The sequence below is a fragment of the Podarcis liolepis genome (assembly GCF_965112155.1).
Source record: "Podarcis liolepis genome assembly, chromosome: 3".
Lineage (NCBI taxonomy): Eukaryota > Metazoa > Chordata > Lepidosauria > Squamata > Lacertidae > Podarcis > Podarcis liolepis.
In genome coordinates this window covers 52,587,541-52,612,383 of record NC_139557.1, presented here as the reverse complement: position 1 = coordinate 52,612,383, position 24,843 = coordinate 52,587,541, and the positions used below count along the sequence as shown (strand labels likewise).

At 42.5% G+C, this 24,843-nt stretch overlaps 1 protein-coding gene and 1 long non-coding RNA gene across 5 annotated transcripts in view; one reads left to right on the top strand and one right to left on the bottom strand.

The window, feature by feature from the left end:
* Window positions 1–2,783: 2,783 nt before the first annotated feature.
* LOC310704379 lies at window positions 2,784–3,529 on the bottom strand. The gene is made up of 2 exons (XR_014524748.1): window positions 3,435–3,529; window positions 2,784–3,183 (listed from the first exon to the last, which is right to left on the bottom strand). It is a non-coding gene; the product is annotated as an uncharacterized lncRNA (long non-coding RNA).
* The window catches only part of SESN1 (sestrin 1), a 45,200-nt gene continuing 23,768 nt past the window's right edge, over window positions 3,412–24,843 (top strand). For 2 of the 4 annotated variants that reach the window (XM_083497680.1, XM_083497679.1), the window contains exon 1: window positions 3,412–4,516. In XM_083497680.1, coding sequence (XP_083353806.1) covers window positions 4,220–4,516 — 297 coding nt within the window. In that variant the 5' untranslated portion in view covers window positions 3,412–4,219. The remainder of the gene's footprint in view (window positions 4,517–24,843) is intronic. The other 2 variants (XM_083497682.1, XM_083497681.1) reach the window with 1 other exon arrangement.

Here is a 24,843-nt window from a genome sequence, read left to right as displayed (position 1 = left end):
TTTAGACCACAGCGCCACCCGTGTTTAATAGGATTACCATACTTACTTTTTAAATGGTTTGAGAACTGCTACTGTGCCCTGCATTCAGGCAAACAGTTATAAATCCTCCAAGGTGGTTTACTGGAATGTGCACATTTATCCACATATGTTTGTCCACATTTCAGCCTTCAGTGTTATGAATCATTCAGTTTCTGACCGCTTTCCAAAATAAATTCATGCTAATAGCTACAATATGGGCATCAATATTGGGAAACTCTCTGCTCTTCTAACTGTTGTCCTGAAGCCAATATGACTGGCAAGAGACTGTTTAAAAAGGCCAGTTTGGAACATGAACCTACTTCCCAACTCCCCTTGTTTTCCATCCAGAACTGAGAAAACAGTTGGCTGAACATCTGCACATACTATTTTGATGGTTTCTTTGAAAATTCCTCCTGCTATGATGATTAGGCTGGGAAAAATAATGTATTTTGGTGCTATTCTCCACTCTCCCAGCCCCCAGCTTGACATAAGGGGGGACATACAAAAAGCCTCCAATGTGTCACATTAAATCCCAACTCCAATAACTGACTGTTCGCACAAGCACAAAACAGCCATCTAAATCATTTTAACATAACTTTATATTAACCACAATAATCCTGTTGAGAGCTCGTTTAGAGTAGCAATTGATTTAGAACATCCATATGAGGAAACAGAAATGAAGTAAATTTTTTTTGCCCTTTGCATATATTATATTAAGTTTTCAAAAGTGACCATCTTAAACCCAGGGTTGTTCACTTTTGAGAAGACACTGAAAACCTAATGGTTTTATGTATGCCTAACACTGCGTAAGATCAAACAGAATACATTTAATTACTGTTGCTCATATTGGGAGGAATTCAACATTGTACTCTTCTGATTGTTCTGTCAGCACAAGCATTCCAGCTTGCCTGAAAGAATGACCCCCTTATCCTCCCCCCCATAAGCTGCTCTAGGGGTTCTCCTGACACCCCCCAAAAGCATGGCGTGTTAAGGGGACAGAACCAATGTGATTGGTCAGTTAAGTATTTCTTTTGTTTTACTTGATGGGGGGCAGCTGCCCTATCTTGGCTTCGCCCATGCCCCCAAGGCCCATCGCAGACGGCACTGGGGAAGGGGGGGAGGTCCATTGCGCAAGATGAAGTCCTTGTGTAGGACTTCCATTGATGTGACTGGGTAGGTGAATCCTGCATATAGATGTATACAGTGGTACCTTGGGTTACAGACACTTCAGGTTACAGACTCTGCTAACCCAGAAACAGTACCTTGGGTTCAGAACTTTGCTTCAGGATGAGAACAGAAATCGTGCAGCGGCAGTGGGAAGCCCCATTAGCTAAAGTGGTACCTCAGGTTAAGAACAGTTTCAGGTTAAGAACGGACCTCCAGAACGAATTAAGTTCTTAACCCGAGGTACCACTGTAATAATATAGCATGTTTTTCCTCTTAGCATTAGTTCACAAGGAATATAAGAAAAGCAAGTCATAAATGTCATTAAAATAGGAATTAAGTATTCAAATGGTTGTTTGCCAGGAATGCTTGGCTCTAAGCAGAAGAGCTAAAATGAACAGGTTAGAAAATGTTACGATAACTGAGTTTTGCTGAATTTTAGTTTTAGCTTGTCAGAGATGTTGTGGATAATTATTTCGGTTCTTTTGAAGTTATACCATGGTGGAAGAGGATTATATCAAAGATCCGATTACACAACTGTAGAAGCAAAGGCAATTGCAAACACTTTAACCTTCAAGACAGTTTAGAACACACTTAACTATGGCATATTTGAATTTTAACCTGCTTTCTACTATGAGCTGTTTTGCATGATACAGGTATCTTAGTTTAAGGGTTTTATAAAACTGCAACTCAGGAGCACTTACAGCTCAGTTCTAACAGGTTTACTTTGAAATAAGCCCCCATTATGTTAAGAGGGGTTTACTCATGGTATTGCTTAGAATGGCTTAGGCTGGTGTAGGTTATATATCAAATGTTCATGTCAAGAGCTGTTTTGGAAAGATAGCCAAACTTTATACCAGAGAGTGTTAGGAGTTTTGCTTTGGATAATATTTCAGCTGCATAACTACCTCTCCCAAGCTTCACTGCATCCTACAAAGTTCAGTAAGAATACTCCCTCTCATCTACTGTGAAGATGTAGTCAGATTCCCATTGCATTTTAACCTGCACAAACAATAGACAAGATTATATACATTAAATAGGTGGCATAGTGAGATGTAGTGGTATCCACATTAAGCGAGTCATACATATAATAGACAAGTACATAAAGCTGTAAGCTTCTAGAATAACCTATTTATTGTGATGTTTAACTTAATATTTGCCTTCCTTGTTACAAAATAGATGACTAATTGGCTACTGTATTCAATTAATTCAATGACCCTGTATAAAAGAAGTGAAAGGAAGTACAGTGGTACCTCAGTTTAAGAACAGTCCGGTTTAAGAATGATTTGGTTTACAAACTCCGCAAAAGCAGAAAAAGTGTCTTGGTTTGAGAACTTTACCTCGGGTCTAAGAACGGAAGCCGAACGGTGGAGGGGTACTGGCGGCGGGAGGCCTCATTAGGGAAAGTGTGCTTCAGTTTAAGAACGGTTTTGGTTTAAGAATGGACTTCCAGAATAGATTAAGTTCATAAACTGAGGTACCACTGTATCTTTAACTTCACAGACTGAAAGGAACTGAGTGACTATTGCTTTTCTAAAAAATGAAAAACAATCCTACTCTTCTAGGAGTCCAAAACACAAAGAACTGACAAAGAGATAAAATTACAAGAGGCCCAATTTGATTTATTTATAATGCTTATAAACTTCATATTAAAAGAAACATTGGAGGAGACCCGCTGAAAATAATGGATGCAAGTTAGTCATGTCCATTAATTTCTATAGGTCGTCTTTGAGCAGGGCCAACATGGGTTATAATCCAGTAAAAATGGACCTAACGAAAGTACAGGCATAGCCAACATTCACTTTCTGAAGACGCTTCGTTACTATGCAGCCGTTTACCGTTAACGGAGCAGGATCTTTAAGAAAAGCTAGTCCCCCAGTATATATCCAGCTATATCTATGCAGCACCTCATCACAAAAGCAACCATCTTCTTTCTTCTTCTCATCACCTTTCACCATTCTTTCACCTTCTCATCGCAAAAGCGACCACTACCCTCGTCGCCTGTAGACAAAGACAAAAGAAACACGGAATATAACCGTGGTTGCAAATTTTTTTAATATTCCCACGTGACCAGATGGAGCTGACGCGTTTCTCCCTCAGCGCACTGCTTTCTGGGACTTGTAGTTCCTCTCGAACAAGAAAGCTCTGCAGTTTCGCGGGCGTGACACTATATGTCCCAAGCGCCCCGGGAACACTTTGCGCCGATTGGTTTGACAGCTCAGAGGGGGGATTGGCTGAAGCCGGACATCTACCTCGCGTCGACTCCACAGGCGAGGCGGCGCGTGCAGCTTTGAGAGAAGGGGCGGGGCCTGCCGTCTGCAGCCGCCCCGGGGGATGGCGGGGAGAGAGGCTGGCCGCTTCAGAAGCGGGAGCGGTGGTGGGCGGGGGCGCTCCGCCGAATCCGACCCGCTCCGGTTCTTTGGGGTTCCATCCGGAGAAGCCTCGCGGCGGGCTCGCGCCAGCCTCTCCTTCCCGCCCCCGTTCTGCTGATGGGCAGCTGCCTCCCCGCTGCGCTGCCGAAGGGCGAGGGGTGGGTCCGGGGAGGGAAGAGACCCAGGCCCTGCAGGGCTGGGAGCAGGCGAGCCCGGACGGGGACTTTCTCCCCTTGAAAGCGGGGCGGCGGGCAGAGAGGAGCGCCAGGAAGGGAGGGACTCTCCTCCTCGCACGGTCCTAGCCAGCGCGAAGCAACTTTCTTAGCCGTGCAAGTCCTCGGACTCTGCAAGCCGAGCTTCTCGCAGCCTAACGGAGGCGCCTCTTCGCGCATTCAGGGAGCGAGACGTATTTTATTTCGCAATATTTATATAGCGCTTGGTTGCAACGAAGCCGCGAAGCACTTCTCGGCACCCGGCCATTATAATGAGGGCTGGCGGGTAAGAAGGGAAGTGGGGGAAAGGCGCAGGACAAGACCCCGATCAGCGCTGCTGCCGCCGCCTTCCGATATTCCTTTGACTGTTCTGGGGAGGAGGAGGAGGAGGATGGCGGCCGCCTCGGAGAACTGAGTCTTGGGAGAGCGAGGAGCGGGGATCTGTTTCTGACAATGGCCGACCGAGATGGAGAGGTGAGGTGGGATGGGCTGTGCAGCAGGGAGCGCAGCGCCAGAGACAGCGCCATGGAGAGCATAAGGCAGGCGGTCCTGAAGAAGAGCGAGGCGGTGGCTCCGGCCAAAGAAGCCGCGTCTCCTCCGGCGTCGCCAGCGGCTGAAGGGCTCTCGCCGCCTCCCAGCGGGGCTCGTGGCGGTCTGAACGAAATGCTCGCCCGCCTGCTGATGCTGTCCAAGAGATGCCCCTTCCGAGACGTGAGGGAGAAGAGCGAGGCCATCCTGATGAGCGTTCAGGTAAATGCCCGGCTCCTGTGCTTTCTTCGGGAAGCGTCTCGAAGTTTGCAACTCTTTCCCTTGGAATAAGTTTCGCTGAGTTCTGAAGGCCTTTCTGCTTTCTGCCTGGGCGCCTTCAGGACGAAACTTTTGTGTGTGCGTGTTTCGATGGTAAGACAAGGCGCTCAAGGCACATGGGATTTTCCTCCTTTCACCCTTGCAACTGCCCTGTGAGGTAAATCAAACTGAGGGACCAAGGTCACCGTGGTAGAGCGGGGAGCTGTCTTAAGCCGAATTGTATCGTGCAGCTACTTTGGCTGCGTGGCTCAAGGGTGCAGACGGAGTCTTTCTCAGACCTGGTGTTGGAGATCCTTTCACCAGGATTGTCAAGGATTTAGGTCTGTTTCTTCTTCTGCTGCCAAACCTTGACCTCTGAGTAAATGATCGATGAGATTTCATTCTAATAAAATTTGTTTTGCACTGGAATGTAAGAAAATTTAAGCAGTGATCTTCTTAAGGGGAATTGAACTAGGATTTACCCACACACAACATCATTAACTTCCAGTTGACAAAATTCAATCCCCTAACCTTATCTGGATTATGCAGTAAACATTAATGCACCTTTGGGAAAACCTTTGGCTCAAAGTGGCTCTTTGAGCAAGTTCTCCATCTGCTCATAGTAATATAGTTAACAAAAGAAGGTTCCAATGTGTTTGCTTGGAAATTGTGCTTCATTGGAGACCTGTGGAACAGTAGCAGTGCTGATTAATTAAACTCCAGCAAATAATCTCAGTTCCTTTTCTATTGGAATTAGCAGTTGATAGTAACTATGTTCTATGCAAGTAAAGAATGTTACACTTGCAGTATAATTCTAACAGGTCCCATTGACCTGTTCAGCAGTTAATTAACTCACTAGTGGAGGAGGAGGAGTGCGGGGGGGGGGGAGCGCACCGCCCCCACCCGTGCGATCCCGGTGGGGTGCCATCACGGCTGCCATCCCGCCCTGCTGGGCACCACGCCCCACAGGCGGCATGCCTCGCCCCTGCCTGCTCTCCGCCCCCCTGGCGCCAGAGCATGAAGCTCCGCCACTGAATTTACTTGCCTGAAATAAAGGTCAGAATCCTCCAACCTTTGCAAGGTCATTGGGCCCTTCAAATTTTAATTACGATGAAGATTATTACTTTTATCCTTCCATGTGGAAGATTTTGCCAAGATTTATTCCTTTTTATCTAGTTGAAGCAGGGGTGGAGAACCTCCAGCCCACAGGCCTAACTGGGACCAACAGGCCTCCCTAGTTGGCCCATGAGACAGTTCTGGCCAGGTCATGTCCACTTCCCTATACCTGATGTCATATAGGGGATCTCCAACTGGCTGTGCCTGCAAAGTGCCTGGCCAGACGGTTCTTTATAAGGGGTTTCTGAAGACCTGCCAATCACTGTAGAAAATAGCTCTTTGAAAGGAGCTTCTGAAAAGGCGGGTGGACAATCAACAGGTGGACAAACTTAGTAAGTGCAGGGTGAGGGAGATAATCTGACCACCACCCCAGAGTAGATCCAGTTTCCCACCCCTGAGGTAAATGAACAACTGAATACTACTGAGAGAAAAAATGCATTGGATTTTCACAATGAACTTGACAGAAATTAAGCTTAATATTAAGTCAACCTGCTTTAAAATATGAGTGTTTCCAATATAGTTCCTGTTCTGTCACCGTGCTACCAGCCCTGACTCAACTCTGTTGTTACAGGTTTATAAAGCCAGAAGTTCTGACAAATATAACAATATAGTAAAGCTACAAAGTTAGTTATCACTATTAGTAGTCCTGCTATACATGCTCATACCATAATATTATCCACTCAGCATGAATTATAAATGTTCTACAGTGATAAACCATGGAAATAAGTTCATATTGACACCCATTACAGAAAAAGCTAGTACTGAAGGGCATGCTCAGTGCTAAATGTCTCATGTATGGTGGCCCTCAGGATCTCAGCACTTTAGCACATTTTTGATTCAGACCATATAACTGAACTTTCCCCCTAGTTATCCCCCGCCCCACTCGCCCAGTGTCCAGAAGGGAAATGGGATGGTGTTTTCTTTTCATGATCACAGTACGTCAGTGCATGGTGATAACACTTGAACAGACCACACACAGGACAAAATTGAGGTGCAATTGATTCTGAGACTGAATAAGGGAACTCATTAACACTTTTCAGGACTGCATATGATATTGCACTGATGTATGGATGTTTTATGCAACAGGTGTGTCTGGTGGGCAGGTTAAGAAAGTGTAATAGCTGTGCATAAGTAGAAGTTCAAGGAGGAAATATTGCTTGATCTGGGCCTCTATGTTGCTAACCTGAGCAGGCACTATTGCCTGAGAGCATATGAAAGGCCCTATTGGATAAGATCAATGTCCACCTAGTCCAGTATTCATGGAAAGTATCCCAGCTATCAGCAGGCTCTATGGTCCATTGGTGGTCACCATGGTGTCCTACCAATGTTGGAATACAACTCCCATTATTCCCAGTCAACATAGCCAGTAGTCAGAGCTGATGGAGTTGTAGTCCAACAGCATGTGGAGACACCATGTTGACTACCCCTGCGGGTGGTCCATGGAAATTAATAATATACCATTTTTGCCTGGCCTTGCAGTTCCAGCCAAAAATTGTAGTCATCAGTTCCCCACCTGGCAATCCTTTCTGTAGGGAAAGGATGCTGGGCAGGAAATTGTGCCAGCTTTGTCCCCACTTTCTTCATGTAGGGACCAGTGGAGATCATGTCTGGTTGGGTGCTACCCCTTCCTGCTGTCCACGTTTCCTGCTGAGGTGTAGGGAAGCCTGGGACAGGAAAAGCCAATGGCAGAGTGGAGATTGCTTGTCAGTTTGGCCTCACATGGCCAAGGCTGCCTGGATCCTTTGGTCACAGGGCTGTCCCAAAACTTCCAGCCTTCCTCCCAGTTTTGGAGCATCACAAAACTTCTTGAACTATTCCTTGGAACTGACAAGGTTACAGGTGCCACACAATATTTGTTCTGCACTTGTAATAAATTATTGTTTTAGTGTGGCAACACCTTCGCTTTGGAACTTCCTGCCTATTGTCATCAGGCAGGTGCTGTATTTTTTTGGAACTTGCTTTAAACATTTTTGTTTAGGCAAGCCTATCTTGACATCTTGCTAGTTCACTGCTGATTTAATTTTTATAATGTTTTCAATTCATTGTTTTAACTGTTTTTATTAAAAAATTTAATATTTCTTGTAAATTGATTGGCAGTTTTGCTACAGTGAAGCGGTATATAGATTTTGTTAAGTAAAATAAACCTGCTTCCCTCTGCAGCTTCAATATTGGGAAGAAGGATGTCCTCTGATAATGCTCTCCACTGGGTGGTCCCACACTTACCATTATTAGTGTGGCAAGAGGAATTATTGTTGTCTGGGTCTACCAATGGTCTGTGATCTACTCTTGGTCTCCTCCAGTCTGACTGATCAAGCCTATACAGTGTTACAGTGCTGCTTACAGTACTTAGAAGGTTGCTGGAAATAATGCTTTTTAAGGCTGCATTCCTGTCGAAGGTTTTCTGGGAGTAACCCTTTTACTTCTGAGTAGACATGTTTAGTATTTTGCCTTTGACATTTGCTTCTTAGGATGGCCCAGGCAGGAAGGTTTATGTAGAGGAGTATTTGTAAACTTAAACTGAGAGCAGAATTTTCCAAGCATTCTGCCAACTCAAAAGCATTGTGCTTAATGTGGTACTTTGCCTCTCCAAGTGAAACATTCAGTAAAGGAACAGTCAACTATCTCTTTCAGTATGTTTTTGTAATGAGTGGTTATTTGCAGTACCTCAGATGCAGTTTCAAGTCTTGGCCTAATGGTTGTTTTCATTGAAATGAAAGATTTGTGGGCACTTTGAATTATTTCTTATAAATTCCTTTCTTTTTTGTTTTTCTGTGCTATATAAATTATTTAGATTGCTTAATAGACTGGTAGTTTAGTCGCTTGATATACCGATTGTAAAAATGGGATCAGAATATGCTTGTTGGAAATAATGATGTATAATCACAATAACAGAGAATTATAAACTGGCTCTTTAGTTTAAAAATACTCAAATAAGGGAACAATAAATAAAACAATACTAAAACAACTTAAACCCCCCCCAAACAATGAGTCTTGCATTTTAAGAAAGTTTATATTTAAATGATTTATATTGGCATACAGTTTTTCTGCATCCTGTGCAGGTTGTTGTTATCCTTTTCAGTAGATACTTAAAAAAACCCCAACTTGTAGATCAATGACTTGTGCAAATCTGATGTTTAAATGACTTTTTACACAAACTTTTTCTCTTGTTTGTGTAATACAGTTGCTAATACAAAACAAAAATACATGACAATATGGGTTAAAATATTTTCAGAGTCTTGATTACCCTGTTACTGGTAATATATGGCAGCAATCCTTAATAAAATATTTTGCCTTGGTATGAGAACTTAGAGCTAAATCTCAATGGTCATCTTCTTTTTTGAGTTTCATTTGTCAAGAGATCTCCATTACCTTCCCTGCTTACATTAAATTGTAATAAATTGGTTCTTTGTTATACATTACATATTTTTTTTATTTTTTTTATTTCTATACCGCCCTATACCCAAAGGTCTCAGGGCGGTTCACATAAAGGATCACACACATAAAATCAAAATACAAACAACAACCCAATAAAAAACCCCTAAAAAGAGCCAGCATTTTTTAAAAGGGTATAGGATGTAGGTCAGGTCAGGTCAGGCAAAGGCCTTGTGAAAAATGAACGTTTTTGCCTGGCGCCTAAAGGTGTATAGTGAAGGCACCAGGCAAACTTCCCTGGGGAGAACATTCCACAGACGGGGAGCCACTGCAGAGAAGGCCTGTTCTCATGTTACCACCTTCCTGACCTCTTGAGGAAGAATCTCACGAAGAAGGGCCTCAGAAGATGATCTCAGGGTCAGGGTAGGTTCATATGGGAAGAGGCGGTCCTTGAGGTATTGTGGTCCTGAGCTGTTTAAGGCTTTATAGGTCAAACCAGAACTCTGAATTGGGCCCAGAAACTAATTGGTAGTCATTGCAGTTGGACCAGGATTGGTGTAATATGCTCAAACCGTCTTGAGCAACCTGGCTGCTGAATTCTGCACCAGCTGAAGTTTCTGAACCATCTTGAGAGGCAGCCCTACATATAACGCATTGCAGTAATCTAACCTTGAGGTTACCAGGGCATAGACAACAGTAGTTAGGCTATCCCTGTCCAGATAAGGGCGTAGCTGGGCCACCAACCGAAGCTGATGGAAGGCACTCGGGGCCACTAAAAAAAAAGTATTTTGAACTTGAAGCATATACTTGGTTAGGGACTGGATATTAGCCATGTAGCATACTGAAGGTGTTTAAGGCTTAAACTCTATACCCGACTCACCTGGAAGTAAGCCCCATTGAACTCAGTGGAACTTACAGGCAGCGCCTCTGTTTCCGCACATTGTTTAACTAGGCGCTGTGTGTAGAAGTACTTTCTTTTATCTGTCATGACCCTTCCAACCTTAAGCTTCATTAGATGCCCACAAACTCTACTGTTATGAGAAAGGGAGAAACACTTTTCTCTGTCATGCCCTGCATAATTTAAAAACTTGTATCATGTTCCCTCTTACTTGCCATTTCTCTACCCTGAAAAGCCCCAAATGCTGCAATAGGGGAATCACTCCCTTAATCATTTTGTTTGTCCTTTTTGGAATTTGCTTGACGTTTTGTGAAAAATTATTCATTACAAAGATGCATAGTTAGAACGAGTGGCAACTATAATGTTTCTTGACAACAGTTCCTGAAGTCAGGAGACTTGATAGCTGCGGTTCTTCCTTTTTTTACATCTTTCTAAGCATACCAGGATTTCTAAACAAAGAAGCTGGCTGGGGCTGCTTGGAGGAGTTGTCCAGACATTTGGAGAGCACCAGGTTGGAGAAGACCGGTCTGCACTGCTGTGTTTTTAGCTTGGGTTATGTTAGGTCATAGGCTTTGCATGCCTTGTATCTGACTGTCATCTGGCTGAACTGCTGCCAAATGATAATGAAATGTATGTTTACACAGCAGCTGGCTCTCCTGTGAAAAAAAGCTTTGTCAGTTTTTGTTGTTCTCTTCCTTCTCCCACCCAGTGTGAAGTTTGCCTGGAAGATTTCTGCCCTTGGAAGAAATTAAAAAGCTCTATGCGATCAGGCTTCAGATGCCTGTGGCAAAAGTCTGGCCCTTATCTTAAAGGGCTGTGCAGTTCCTAGATTGTGGAGAAATGTTCAGTCATGCAAAACAACAAGATATGCTTCTTCCCAGCCCCAAACTGATAAAGGAGCAAATACAGCCAAGGGTACAGTGTCACCACAGCGATTGTGATGATGAAGCGCAGAGCTAATTTGGATGTCGGTTTTCACACTTTTTACTTCAAAGTGCAAAGCTAGAGAATGGGTATGAAGCTAAGCAAGTTGATTTGCTGTCCTAATTGTTTTGAGCATGGCATATTGCTTCAGTTAACTTCATTTGTGACTTTCTTAACCAGGCAAGTGTCCTTGTCTCTAGCTTGTGAGAGGCAAAGAAAAAACGTTGTTTGGTTTTAACAGAGCTATGCCTAAATATAAGTTATATTCCTGAACTATCAGAATGAATTCAAAGAATGTGTGTGCCTGCTGAAATATTCCTGTTTGGGCTTAGAGTCACAACAGTCTGTTGGCTTTGTCCCCCGCCCCCCCCCCGTTTCCCAGAACATTGTTGTTCTACTTGATTTATATTAGCTATTGCTTTCATTTGGAAAAAGAGGGTGTCTTAACCACAGTATTTTGGAAACCGAAAAGAGTTCATTTTCAGTCTTTGGTTTCAGTGTTTGTGATTATCCAAAGTGATACTTTGTTTCCACTTCAAGCCAGAAAATGATTTCTGTTTTGATTGCATTGAGCAAGAGTTCTTAAACTATACACACCCAACAAAAAAGATGAGTTTTCCTTATGTGGCCCCCAAGGTTAAAAGAGAAGCCATCAGCAAATATTAAATTTATTTATTATATTTTTGTATTTTTAAAATTTCTATACTGCTCTTCCTCACAGTTTAAAAACAAAAATATACAACAAACAAACAAAACAATACACCCCCCTCCCCAGTTTAAAAGGCCATAGATTGTTAGCCAAAGGCCTATGAGAAGAGGAAAGTTTTTGCCTGGTGCCTAAAGATATGTAACAAAAACACCAGGAAAGTCTTCCTGGCAAGAGCATTCCACAGACAGGGAGCCCCTGAAGAAAAGTCCTGTTCTCGTGTTGCCACCCTCTGGACCTTTTGTAGAGGGGGCACATGAAGGAGGACCTCAGATTATGATTGCAGGGTTCAGGTAGGCTCATAAGGGGAGAGGCAGCCCTTGAGGTATTGTGGTCCTGAGCCACATAAGGCCTTATAGGTCAAAACCAGTATTTTGAACTGGACCCAGAGACTGATAGGCAGGCAGTGCAGTCAGGCCAAGATTGATGTTACATGCTCAAACCTTCTTTACCTGGTGAGCAACCTGGCCGCTGAATTCTGCATCAGATGACGTTTCCATGCTGTCTTCAGAGGCAGCCCTGCATATAATGCATTTCAGTAACCTAACGTAGAGGCCCATCATATGCCAGAGGCTTCCACTGTGTTTATATATTTTCATAGAATTGTAGAGTTGGAAGGGACACCAAGGGTAATCTAGTCCAACCCCAATCTAGTCAGTCAAAATATAAAAACAAACAAGAGCAGGTTTCCTCAACCTTGGCCCACCAGATGTTTTTGGCCTACAACTCCCATGATCCCTAGCTAGCCGGACCAGTGGTCAGGGATGATGGGGATTGTAGTCTCAAAAACAACAGGAGGGCTGAGGTTGAGGAAGCCTGGACAAGAGCTTACACAGCAAATAAAGCTATTTACAAAATGCAGATACACATATTCATCCAAAAGCTTGAGTTATAAGCTGGTCTTCTGTTGGAACTGAAAGATCGGCACCAACTAGTGATGATGCCATGACCAGAAATTATCCCCTGAACAGTTTGCTTCACAAAGATATAGCTGCCTCTCCAGGCTTAAGAAGCTGGATGAGTAAAAATGACACGTGAAACCACCTTCCCTCCCAATGCATATAGGACAGCTTGGCTATGACAACAGAAAGCTAATATAAAAATACTTATATGCTTTTAACCATGTTCCAATTGGAGTCTTCAGGGGAAAACTTTCTAGAATTATAGGGGCAGACATCAAAAGCGCATAGATAGTGCAGGAAAGAGGATATTCCTGTCCAATGATGAACACCATGATTGGATGTAAGGGAGTGACTTTGGGGGCATGAAGGGCTAATCCAGCACATTAACACTACCTTCAAATCTAAATAAGTGGTAAAAAATCAAAACAAAAGAAGTGAACTCAAAACTAATTTCCCTTAAATCCAAGCATGACATTATGCTAGCTAGGCCAAGGACTGGACATGTGATCTAGACATGCATTAGTACCTGCTGAATGGAAAAGTTGTACCAGTTGCATGTTAAAGGTCTGGACATTCTCATTGCTCATGAATTCTGCTTACTTCTCCTTCCCCCTCACTTGGGGGCACTGTGACTTCATTGTTTTTAACTAAATATTCTGCCTTCATTAGATGTGAGCTAGTTTCAGGTTTTCTTTACAATGCTTATTTTGAAAGCGACACCCGTTGCATTTCAGCTGTAAAACTTGCATAGGTGCTGGCATGCAAGGGACTGCTGCAACCTAAGTTGCCACTGGTGTACAACTAACAGCAGATGTCACTCCTTTCAGAAATAATTCCTTAAAAATCAATGTAGTTGCCCAAAGGGCTTGAAAGCTTTGAAGCTGTGCAAAATAGTGAATATGTAATAATATGTAAAAAGGTTAAAGGTAAAGGACCCCTGACAGTTAAGTCCAGTCGTGGACGACTCTGTGGTTGCGGCGCTCATCTCGCTTTACAGGTCGAGGGAGCCGACGTTTGTCCGCAGACAGTTTTTCTAGGTCATGTGGCCAGCATGACTAAGCTGCTTCTGGTGCAACGAAACACCGAAACCAGAGCAATGCATGTAAACACGGTTTACCTTCCCGCCAGAGCAGTACCTATTTATCTACTTGCACTTTTTGGTGTGCTTTCGAACTGTTAGGTTGGCAGGAGCTGGGACCAAGCAAGGGGAGCTCACCCCATTGCGGGGATTCGAACTGTTGACCTTCTGATCGGCAAGCCCAAGAGGCTCAGTGGTTTAGACCACAGCACCACCCGTGTACCTATCATAATATGTAGACAACGGTAAATAGGAAATTTTGCTCTAGTTTCTCAGGGTAGAATAATTTAAGGTAGCTTTATGGAAACTGGATCATTGGAGTGAAAGGTATATGAAAGTACTTCCATATGTATATTCAGGTCCACCAACCTGTACAGAGGCTCTGTCTAGCCTACAGCTGCAGGAAGCAGGCTAAGATACAATCTGATACAGTGGGGGGTGAGCAACCAAGAGGTCTACTCTGCGGGTAGCAATGCTTAACTCCTGAGAGAAATTGGTGCTCATATTTTAAAGGCACAGTTAATACATTTTCATATTAAATATGAAAGCTGCAGTCTTGCAACAAGCTCTGTGTATAGACTTTGCTTACACAGTCCTTTTAGCAACCCAAAATATCAGCAAAACTAAATACTGTATGGGAAACATTGTCTGAGCTGAGTTCTCCCCCAAAGGTCAATAAAAGTACACTTGTTACTCAAAAAGGACACAGATTCTATGACGAAGTGAAATGTTTGCTTGTGGAAAGTAGCTGGTATAGTAACCTTTATAAAGAGAAGTGTAAATTTGGGATAGTCTCAAGCTCTAAAAAGAAAAGTGTTGTGGTTTATGGCAGGTTTGGAACCCAGGGAATGGGACTGTAGTCCTAACTAATTGCCTACTATAGTTTTGTGAATTTTAACATTGGTGGACTTTTCAGTCTGTGATTTCTAGTAATAAAATAACTACGAAAATAAAAGCTGTTTCTACTGCTCTTAATATCTGTGGTCTATTCAGTTTAGCAACCATGGAGCATGTAAACTTGTTTATACTTGTTATACAACACTGTTGTTGTTCCCTTTGGCTGGTAGCTGCAGGAACACCTCCGGCACAAGCCATTGAGGCAAATAGGGCATGGATCAGCTGGATGTTTGAGGACTGGCCCCTTACATTTTATAGGCGTAAAAAGATGTGAAACGGGGGGAAGCCATTTATTAGACGTCATTGTTGAAGAAATACGATTTCACTTCCAAATAAACAGAAATACATTGCCGTGTGCTGCCTGTGTGGGGTAAGATATGACATCACACTGCTGGACATGAGGAGACTTCCCCTTTTCCTTGCCGCAGCAATCTGCACCCTCTCAATCTACTCCACAGGGTCCCCCAACAAGCTACATCAGGTTTTGGAGCAGCATTCAAAATTAGCCAGGCGATGTTCAGGAGCCATCGTTTGTGCCTAGCATCTCCGCCTGCCTGGCTGCAGGCCAGCGGCGGAGCATATGCCCATTCTGCCTGGGGTGGGCACTTGGAGCATGCCCCTGAGGGGTGCGGAGGGCACCCTCTGCATGCCACAGTTCAGGGTTAGGAGAGGGGTGGGAAGTTGCTGCCCACTCTCCTCCTCTCTGCCACCTTTCTGACCTGGCAGTGGTGCTACTGCAGCTTGAGGAGAGCTGTTCTCCGCTGTTGGGTTAGAAGTGACGCAACAGCAGAGCTGCTGCTGCTGCCGGGTACCAGGTGTGCCACAGCCGAGGTGGGTGGGTGGCAGCACTGCCGACCACTCGTCTGCTCTTTTCCCCTGGGTCAGGCCTGCCCTGGGGGGTGGAGCTGCACCAGGCCACAAGGCCCAGCTCCTTCTGGCGTGGAGCTAGGCTTCAATGAAGGATTCTGCTGTGGGGGCGCCTGTTTGCGCCCCTTCTCAAAATTCTGGCTGGGGTCACGGCTCCCACAGCACCCTCCCCCACGCTGTGCCTCTGCTGCAGTCAGCTGGTCAGCCATGTATAGCGGTAGAAAAAGATGTGCTGTTGGATACCACCAGTTTGATACATTTGTAGGCTGGTAGCATCAATACCGGCAATCTTATTGGTTTTCTATAAACTATTCTGGGAGCCTCGTTGGCAGAAGAGAATATACATTTGAAATGAAAACAAAAACACTCTCTTCCTGTGTACCATTAGGTGGGTTGAAACAAGATGAGCCATATATGAGGTCTGTGTATAGGAGCTTAATAGACCTGCCATTCTTTCCAAAGACCAGCTTGCCCCAGTGAGAGCAGGGAAGAAAGAAACGGCCTAGCGAGCTGCTACAACCCCTCTCCCAGTGTTGGCCCCTCTCTTCCCCAGCTGCCCCACAGGGACTTCTGAAAGACCATCTTGCCCCAAAGGGAGCTGAGAAGAGGCAATCGTAGCTTGCTCTAAACTGCCATATTTTCCTTTTACTATATTTTTAAAAACCCACTGATTATTGTTATATGGCCTTTTGTGAACTATTTTGCGTGATCTACCTCTAAAGTTATGTAAAAACACCTTTAAATAAAGAGCCACGTAGGAGAAAGAGTTCTACAACTACTGCAACCACCAGTTTGTGGAACACCAAAGCTAGAGGTTTGTTTTGGGGAGTAGGGAGAGATAATGGATGAGGCAGGCAAAAGGGGTGGGCATGTCTTGATGTAAGGAAGTTGAATGGTAGAAGAAAAAAGTCCATTGTAACTCTGCCATGCTTTGGCATGTGACTCGGGTTTGAGAAATTAAAATCCCCAGTATAGTTCCCAAATGTATTTGTTAATGGAAGTTTGAGAAGCGGACAGCCATTTGAGGTACCTGGAGGATGGTTTCATGTGCTTTGAAATCTGAACAGAAGGAACATGAAACCTGCATTTAGGTTGTGAGAATTTCACACGTGCATTTCAAGTAAACGCCTACTGAAATTGCAGTGCTGCTGTAAGCTCAACTTCTCACATCTTCATTTGTCCAGCCATAATTGCTTGCTTTTAGCCATTTTTCTCCTGGTAGGGGTCGTTTCTGGTTATGGAATCCCAGCTTAAATATACTACCTTCTTTTCTTTTCTTTTTGCAAAGCCATAATGTTTGTTGAACATCAGGCAGAGACGTGTGAGTGTGGGTTCTTTTTTCTAAAATAGTTTTGTGGAGGAAGAGCTGGCAGAGGCTTCAGCTCCTCCTGCTTGCTCACTTTGTTCTTCAGCACCCTCCCTTCCACTTTTTAGACTCTTAAAATTTAAGAGGTTCAGCAGCAAACCGGATTCTGCTTAGAGGTCGTCTGCAATCCTAACCTAATTTGGCCCTGTAAGTTAAGGTTTAGAGAGATACAAACAGTAGAGAGGAACATGTTTTCTGCTCTGACACTTGCTGTTTGTTCCATCTACTTTTCATAATAAATCTCAACCGCACAGCTTGATCTTTTCCCTGAAGCAGCCATTCATCATTTCAGATCTCAGACAAAAGCAGAAAAACAAGCCACCCTTTGCTGTAATAGGACATGGAGAAATGGCAGCATTGTGTCTTAGCTTTGTGATTGGCTGGAGGAGATCACACCTCTGGAATCTGTTTATCCCCTAAAAATAAGATAGAATCTTCTGTGCGTTTCAGTGAAACCTTTTATGCAACACTTCATATTCAAACAAACATAATTACAGTATTTGCAAATTATTTGGGTGGGTTGGCTACGAATGAGGGGAATGAATAAGTGTGTTTCTTTTGAGAACGGTGAGTGCTATGTGAGTTTTTTGTGGGTAGGGCAATGCTTAGTTGTTTTTCATACCTAATGGTACATTGACACACGTAGAAAGCTGTGCAAGAGCTTAACTACATTGCATCTTGCTGTGTGTGTGCATGCATTCCCATACAACCCAAAGTACAAACTAATTGCAATTATGCCTGTGTGAGTGTTATGAGTGTGTGTTGAATAAAGGACATGCTAATACTCCTAATAACCAGAAATTACTCGATCTTATTTTATTATTAGTGCTACTAATAATATGCTTAGCATGTGCCCACATCAGATATTACAATTTTCTTATACACAATTTTAGTTTTTGAATCTAGTGAAATAAGTAACAATAATTGTGGTACTTGAAAATGTTTTAAATGAAAGCAGCTAGAAGTTACAGTAATCGGCTCTTTAAAAAAAGAAAAAGAAAGTAACATTACAGAGTAAATTTTGGTTATGAGCTAGTGGGTAGCCAGTACAATAGCATGTACTCTCTCTGTATAATATATTATTATTATTATTATTATTATTATTATTATTATTATTATTAACCACACTTTATCAAAAGATCTCAGGGCAGTGTACAACATTAAAAACACATTACAAAACATCAGTGATAAAAACAATAAAAAGCACACTGACAGATAGCTTAGTCATCATAAAAACAATCCTCTCCTCCACACTTTTACAGGCCATAGATTATTTAATAGCCATAGGCCTGGGTAAAAGAGGAATGTTTTTGCCTGCTGCCTAAAGACATGCAGTGTCAGGCATTCCACAATCAGGGAGCCACCACAGAAAAGGCCCATTCTCTGGTTGCCACCTTCTGAACCTCTCTGGGATGGGGGGGGTGTCATAGAGAAGGGCCTCGTATGACAAAAATTTATATATATTCAGTTGTTTCCAGGGACAAATACTACTTAGATCTGTGCTTAGTTTAAAAAACAATCAAGGTGTGCATTCTATTTTTTCTACTGAGTTTTATATAAATTGCCCTCATGCCAAGTTTCCAAATTGCTCCTTAAAACAACACCCATATAAATTCATCCACCGTGACCTTGAGATTCTACAGAGGTGCACACACCTTACATCTTCTGTGAGACGCTTGGCAGTTAGTCCCACAAAACCCAGCATGTTCTTTGTTGTCAGGTTTAAAAAACAAAAGGAGTAGGCATGCCATGTAAAAAAGTATATTAAAGGAAATACAAGAGCAGGAGATCATAGGGATAAAAGAGAGTTGAAAGGCAGAGTTGTGCAATCCTTTCCTTATAAGCAAGGATCCACATGCTTTGACTGGCCTTGGTAGCCAACTAATGTTTTTAGTTGCTGGCGAGGCTCCTTTACTTCCTGCTCCACATAAGTGAAGTCAAATATCCCTTCTGAATCTTTTTGCAGCCACTGAGCCTAATGCACCATTTTACATTACAGTGGTACCTCTGGTTAACTTAATTCGTTCTGGAGGTCCGTTCTTAACCTGAAACTATTCTTAACCTGAGGTACCACTTTAGCTAATGGGGCCTCCCGCTGCTGCCGCACGATTTCTGTTCTCATCCTGAGGTAAAGTTCTTAACCTGAAGTACTACTTCTGGGTTAGCAGAGTCCGTAACCTGAAGTGTTTGTAACCCGAGGTGCCACTGTATTTTCTTCCATGTGCTACTCACAGCTTTTCTTTTCCTTCTTAAGTGTTATTCTTCTGGCAAAGTGTACTTCAGACTTTCTCTGGGATTGTCAGATTGGATTTGTGAACATCTCTCCAATGAAGATGTCATGGTGTTTTTTTCCTTTGGGGCTGTTGCCTGGGTCAAGAACTCTAGGAACCTTTACTTGTGTATCTGATGAATGAATTTTCCTTCTCAGACATCAAAACAAGACTGTGTGCTTCTACAGAAATCTTTATGTTTCTTCAGAAATAACTTTTCTTGTACTTGAATAATGCAAATGAAAGGAGGTAAAATAGGCAAAGCCCAGCTTCTTGTCCTTTGTACCTTCCTACAAGTGAGACTTAAATAATTTTTGTATTCCTGTGTTACTCAGATGTGAGACATACACTGGAATGTTCACTTGATTTAAGAAGGATTCCTTTTAATTTTTCTCCTCCTCTACTAGCAATTTTCACATGTAACTTAATGTAAAGCATGTTGTTTTTAAAAATGTCCTTAACTTGCCTTGCAGTTGCAGGTAACAAATACAAAGTGAATAAATAGGGTACATAACAATATTACATTTTGCCAGTGTTGGAGGTTCTCGTTTAGAAATTGGCTTAGTTATTTTGGGATCACTACGATACATTTTTATTACAATTCCTTATGAAAGAATAAAAAATCTGGCTGTGATACATCACTGAACAGGAAACATCTTTGTGCCCTCAGAGCATTTAAATGCAAGATGAAACAAAGCTTTTCCAAAGGGAAGCAGATAAGCAATTCTCTCCCACATGAAGGCATTGGGCTGGAAACAGGTTAACCTTTCTATTTTGCTCCCAGTGGAAACTGCACAGTTAAAACACTTTGCTCAATTGCTGTGAAATAAAACCATCATTGTTTACTTGTTAAGTACTGACTTGCTTAAAGACTAGGCTTCTTCTACTCGTAAGTGTACACTTAATTGTAATTGAGACCTTACAGGTGTTTTTGTTGAATGTCCACCCATCCAAAATATTACACATAGGAATGTAGATAGATAGATAGATAGATAGATAGATAGATAGATAGATAGATAGATAGTCTAAATGTTTAAAGCTCAGCTGCCCACTAAAATCATTAAATAACTGTTAAAATGAATTGGGATAAAGGATGGTGGACAGAAGTAGGATAGGTATGTGTTGGGCCCAGGAGGGAGAAGAGAAGAGAAATGGAGTAGAAGAAGCAGTGAGGGGTCTAAGTGAATCAGGAAAGGTAGATTGACACAGGGCAATGCTGGTGGAGGAACCTGTGTGATCCCCTCTGTATACTAGTGGAGCAGTAGTCCTGCCATTCACCACACCTGGTTCCACCATTTCCCCATCTCTTTCACTTTGTCAGTCAATCATCAAACTTTCCCTGTCTTCCTGCATAGCTGAAAGCGTCCTGTGATCATCACCTAAGGCCCTTCTTCGTGTGCCTCCTCCACAAGAGGTCTGGAGGGTGACAACCCAACAACAGGCCTTTTCTGCAGTGTCTCCCCACTTGTGGAATGCTATGCCCAGGGAGGCTCACCTGGTGCCTTTGCTACATATCTTTAAGTGCCAGGCAAAAACTTCCCTCTATAACCAGGCCTTTGGCTTTTAACTGTTTTCTGAGAGGGTGGGCTGCTTTTAATGTTTTTCTTTTTCCTCTTGGTTTTAATGCATCTATGTTGGGTTTTTTGTCTGCTTGGTTGGTTGTAAGTTACTTTGGGTTGCCCTGGGCAAGATAAAGTGACTAACAAATTTAAGAAATCATCATCATCACCATTGTATTCAAACAGATTTAACATTTAGAGGCTCTTTCTAGTCCATATCTATCAATGCTCTCTCTTCTTCCCAACTCTTTAAATTGCTTAAAGAGGGAGAGACAACATGCTCTTAGACTAAATCCCTACTTGCCTTTCATAGCCAAAAGCTGGGCAAGATGGTAGGCAGCCAGAGCAGCCAGAACTAGAAAAATGTTGGATGCTGGTGTCACAACTTTGCTGCAGTTTCTACCTCCTTTCACTCTGGTGTTCTCCAATAACATTTATTCCCTTCCCACTATCCATTTCCTTCTTTCCTCCCGTATTTCAAATACTGTGTAGGCAGGAAGATGGTGGGCAGAGGAAGTGGTGCTAAGTCTTACTGGTGTGGTTCTTCAACCTCTGTATCTGTACTTTACTGTTTATGTTGGTTTATTGTTTAGTTGTACATTACCGTACTTTTTATTTTTATATTTTAGAGTCAGAGGTGGTGTTTTTAATGGCGATTGTAAGCTGCTTTATGGAGGAAGTCCCTTAAAGTTTGGGGGGTATAAAAAATACCTGGTGGTAAAACTAGTTACTGAGAAGCATGTTGTTCTGTTATTGCCTGCATTTTACTGAAGCTGGTGGTAAATATGGTGAAAAGGCCTAACCATACAAAAGGCACTTTAAGAAAATGGTTTATTTAATGGTTTTTTGTCCCCCAAACCAGTGAAAAGCATATTAATACAAAATAAATATGCAATAAGTACAATAAATCAATAAAAAACAATACAAAACCTCAAAATCACTAAATACCCATCTAAGTAAAGACATGCACCACATCTACATTATCTATGCACCTTAATTATCTGGCAAAAAGAAATAACTTTACTGGGAGAAATCCCATAATGACTAACAGTCACTTTAAAACAAATACCTTAAAAATTAAAAGTAACCTCCAAAATTAGAACACTGTCTTTGTGTACTGTTTGCATGCAAAGCGTTCTTCAGTTTACTGTACTGGAAAATGAGCAAGCTTCTTAAACACAATCAATCATGAAATTTAAAAATGTACTGCTGTCTATCATTTCTGAAGTGTACGCCACCTTTTATAGAAACACTTAATTTTTGGACCATGGAGCTCTCCAGCAGAGACTTTTCATTTGTCAAATTTTAAAACTGAGAATCATAGAATTGTAGGGTTGGAAGGGATCCAAGGGTCATCTATTCCAGCCCTCTGCTATGCAGGAATCTCAACTAATGCATCCATGACAGACGGCCATCCAACTTCTGCTTGAAAACCTCCAAGGAAGGAAAATCTTTCACCCCCTAAGTGAGTCCATTCCACTCTCGAACAGCTCTTACTGTGTCAGGAAGTTCTTCCATACGTTTAGTTGAACGCTACTTTCGTGTGACTTGAAGCCATTAGTTTGGTTCTAACCCTCCAGAGCAGGAGAAAACAAGCTTGCTCCGTCTTCCATGTGACAGCCCTTTAGATATTTGAAGATGGCTATCTTATCACCTCTGTCTCCTCTTATCCAGGCTAAACATATCCAACTACCTCAACTGTTCCTCATAAGGCTTGTTTTCCAGATGCTTGATCATCTTAATTGCCCTCCTATGCACACATTCCAGCCTGTCAGCATCCTTCCTAAACAGTGGCGCCCAGAACTGGACCCAGTATTCCAGGTGTTGTCTGACCAAGGCAGAACAGAGCGGTATCATGACACCCCTTGATCTGAGCACAACACTTATGTTGATGCAGCCTAGTTTGGCAGAGAAATCAAACTGTGGGAGGCAGTTTCCCCTTTAAACCTAATTGTTTTTTGCCTTCAATTCACATTATCTCTTTTCAGGCAATGTGCTAGTGTTCTCACTAGCAGTGTTATCATGTGAGATATGGTGCAACGGTACTAAAACAGTTCTGTTAAATGGTTTTGGAATGGCTGAGTCCTAAGTCAAACATGTCCTCAAACTACCTTATTCCCAAGCAATCACCATAGACCAAGATTAGGGGGGCTGGGATTCAAACGTTTGATAAAAAATATTGTAGAAGTCAAAGGTCTTTTTAAAAAGAATCTACTGAAATTTAAAATACAAATTGCCTCCATTGACCTCCAAGAATTGAAATTTGGGAGAAGGGAGGAATGCAAATCGATTAATCTCAGACTTTGGTCTTTAGCATGACATCAGCTAGCAGGACAGTGTTGTGAGATGACGAGTTTCTGAAAGCAGAAATGACTCTAGTAGAAATTCTAGATGAGACTGTAGTGGCATATGTACAACTGTTATTTCAGTACAAACAAGACATTGAACTAGTAAGACCAGTTATATCATGGGTAGGCAAATTAAGACCCGGGGGCTGGATCCTACCCAATCGCCTTCTAAATCCGGCCCACGGATAGTCCGGGAATCAGCATGAGTAGAATGTGCCCTTTTATTTAAAATGCATCTCTGGGTTATTTGTGAGGCCTGCCTGGTGTTTTTACATGAATAGAATGTGTGCCTTTATTCAAAATTCATCTCTGGGTTATTTGTGGGGCATAGGAATTCGTTCATTTCCCCCCAAAAAATATAGTCTGGCCCCCCACAAGGTCTGAGGGACAGTGGACAGGCCCCTGCTGAAAAAGTTTGCTGACCCCTGAGATATATAGTATGCTTCAACACTTCAGTCTGCTTCAGTCTTAGCGAACAATTTGGAATTTATTTGCTAATCTTCAGTTCTCCGGCTTTGGCATGTGTGTGCTTTTATCATTTCCAGCCATATAGCTATACAGAAAACACTCTAAGCACAAGAGAGTTACTTATTCTGTAAATATCCATCACAAGACACTATTTCTGTTTGCCTCTCTCAGGCCCAGTCCTAGATATAGAAAAGGACCAATTTAGGGAAAATGAGCTCTTTGGTTCTCACCTTAACCACACACTTAGCCATTAATCTCCATATTTACAATGTTACTTATAGCTGACAAGCTCAAAATAACTTACTGTATAGTGAGCTTAAAACCTAGTTCCAATAACAGGCAAATTTAAATTTTGATGCATTTTAAATGAACTGTTGTTTACATTTCAGAACCAGCTCCCCCAGGAGCTTCTGTCTATAAATGTATACATTGAGTTCCATTTGATTAATATGAAGCAGATCTTTATTTTTTCTTTTTAGCACAATATTTAGAGCTGTGACCCATCTGGTATACTGGACCTCTGGCAAACTGAACATACGTAGCAGAGTTATTTTGTCACAGAAAAGGCTAATATTTGGTTTGAGTCCCCAGAGTTGATAGAACTTGTTTTTCTCATTTTGATTCAAAAACAGTTGCTAATTTCATACAGAATTATCCATACAGCATATTTTAAAGCATCAGCAAAAAATACAGTATAATATCAATGTGGTCACACAAGAACACATGCAATTCATAAAAATACTGTAAACTTAATACCAAACCTTGAAGGGCTCAAACCCCTTTCTCATATCATAGCTGCTTCTTCTCCTGCTCTTCCTCTTCTTCCTCCTTCTCCTTTATCATCATCATCATCATCATTTAGTTACCTGCCATTGACTGTAAAGTCCCAGGGCAGATTATACAATGATATATGGGGAATGCTAACAATAGCTTGACTATTAAAGGCCAAGGAGAAGTGCATTATCCATGATTGCCTAAAGCAGATTCCTATTGACACACCACTATAGGGAAGGAGTTCTACAATTTGGGGGGGCATTGTGAAAAAAGCTCTCCCACAGGTCATCACTTCCCACCCCTCCAAGGGAGATGACATAATAAAACCCTCTTCTGCAAATGCTGACTGCCATATAGGGAGGAAGTAATCTTCCATGTACTTGGGACCCAGATTGTTTAGGCTTTAAATATGTTGACTTGGTCCTGGAAGTGATTTGGCAGCCAGTGCAGCTGCTTCAGGACAAGTGTTATGCTTGTCCTTAAAGATATTGAGCAAAGAGCTGGGCTGCCCCTTTCTGCTGTAGTTGCAGCCTCTGGACTGTCTTCATGGACTGCCTTGTGTAGAATGTACTGCCGAAGTCTAAACTGAAGGTTATCAGAATATGGAGTACAGTGGCAAAGTTATTCTTACTCAGAAGGGTCTGGAGCTGGCATATCCACCAGAGCTGGAAGTAGATGTTCCTAGCCACTGAAGCTACCTGGGCCTCAAGTGATGATGAATCAAGGAGTATCCTCAAGCTACACGC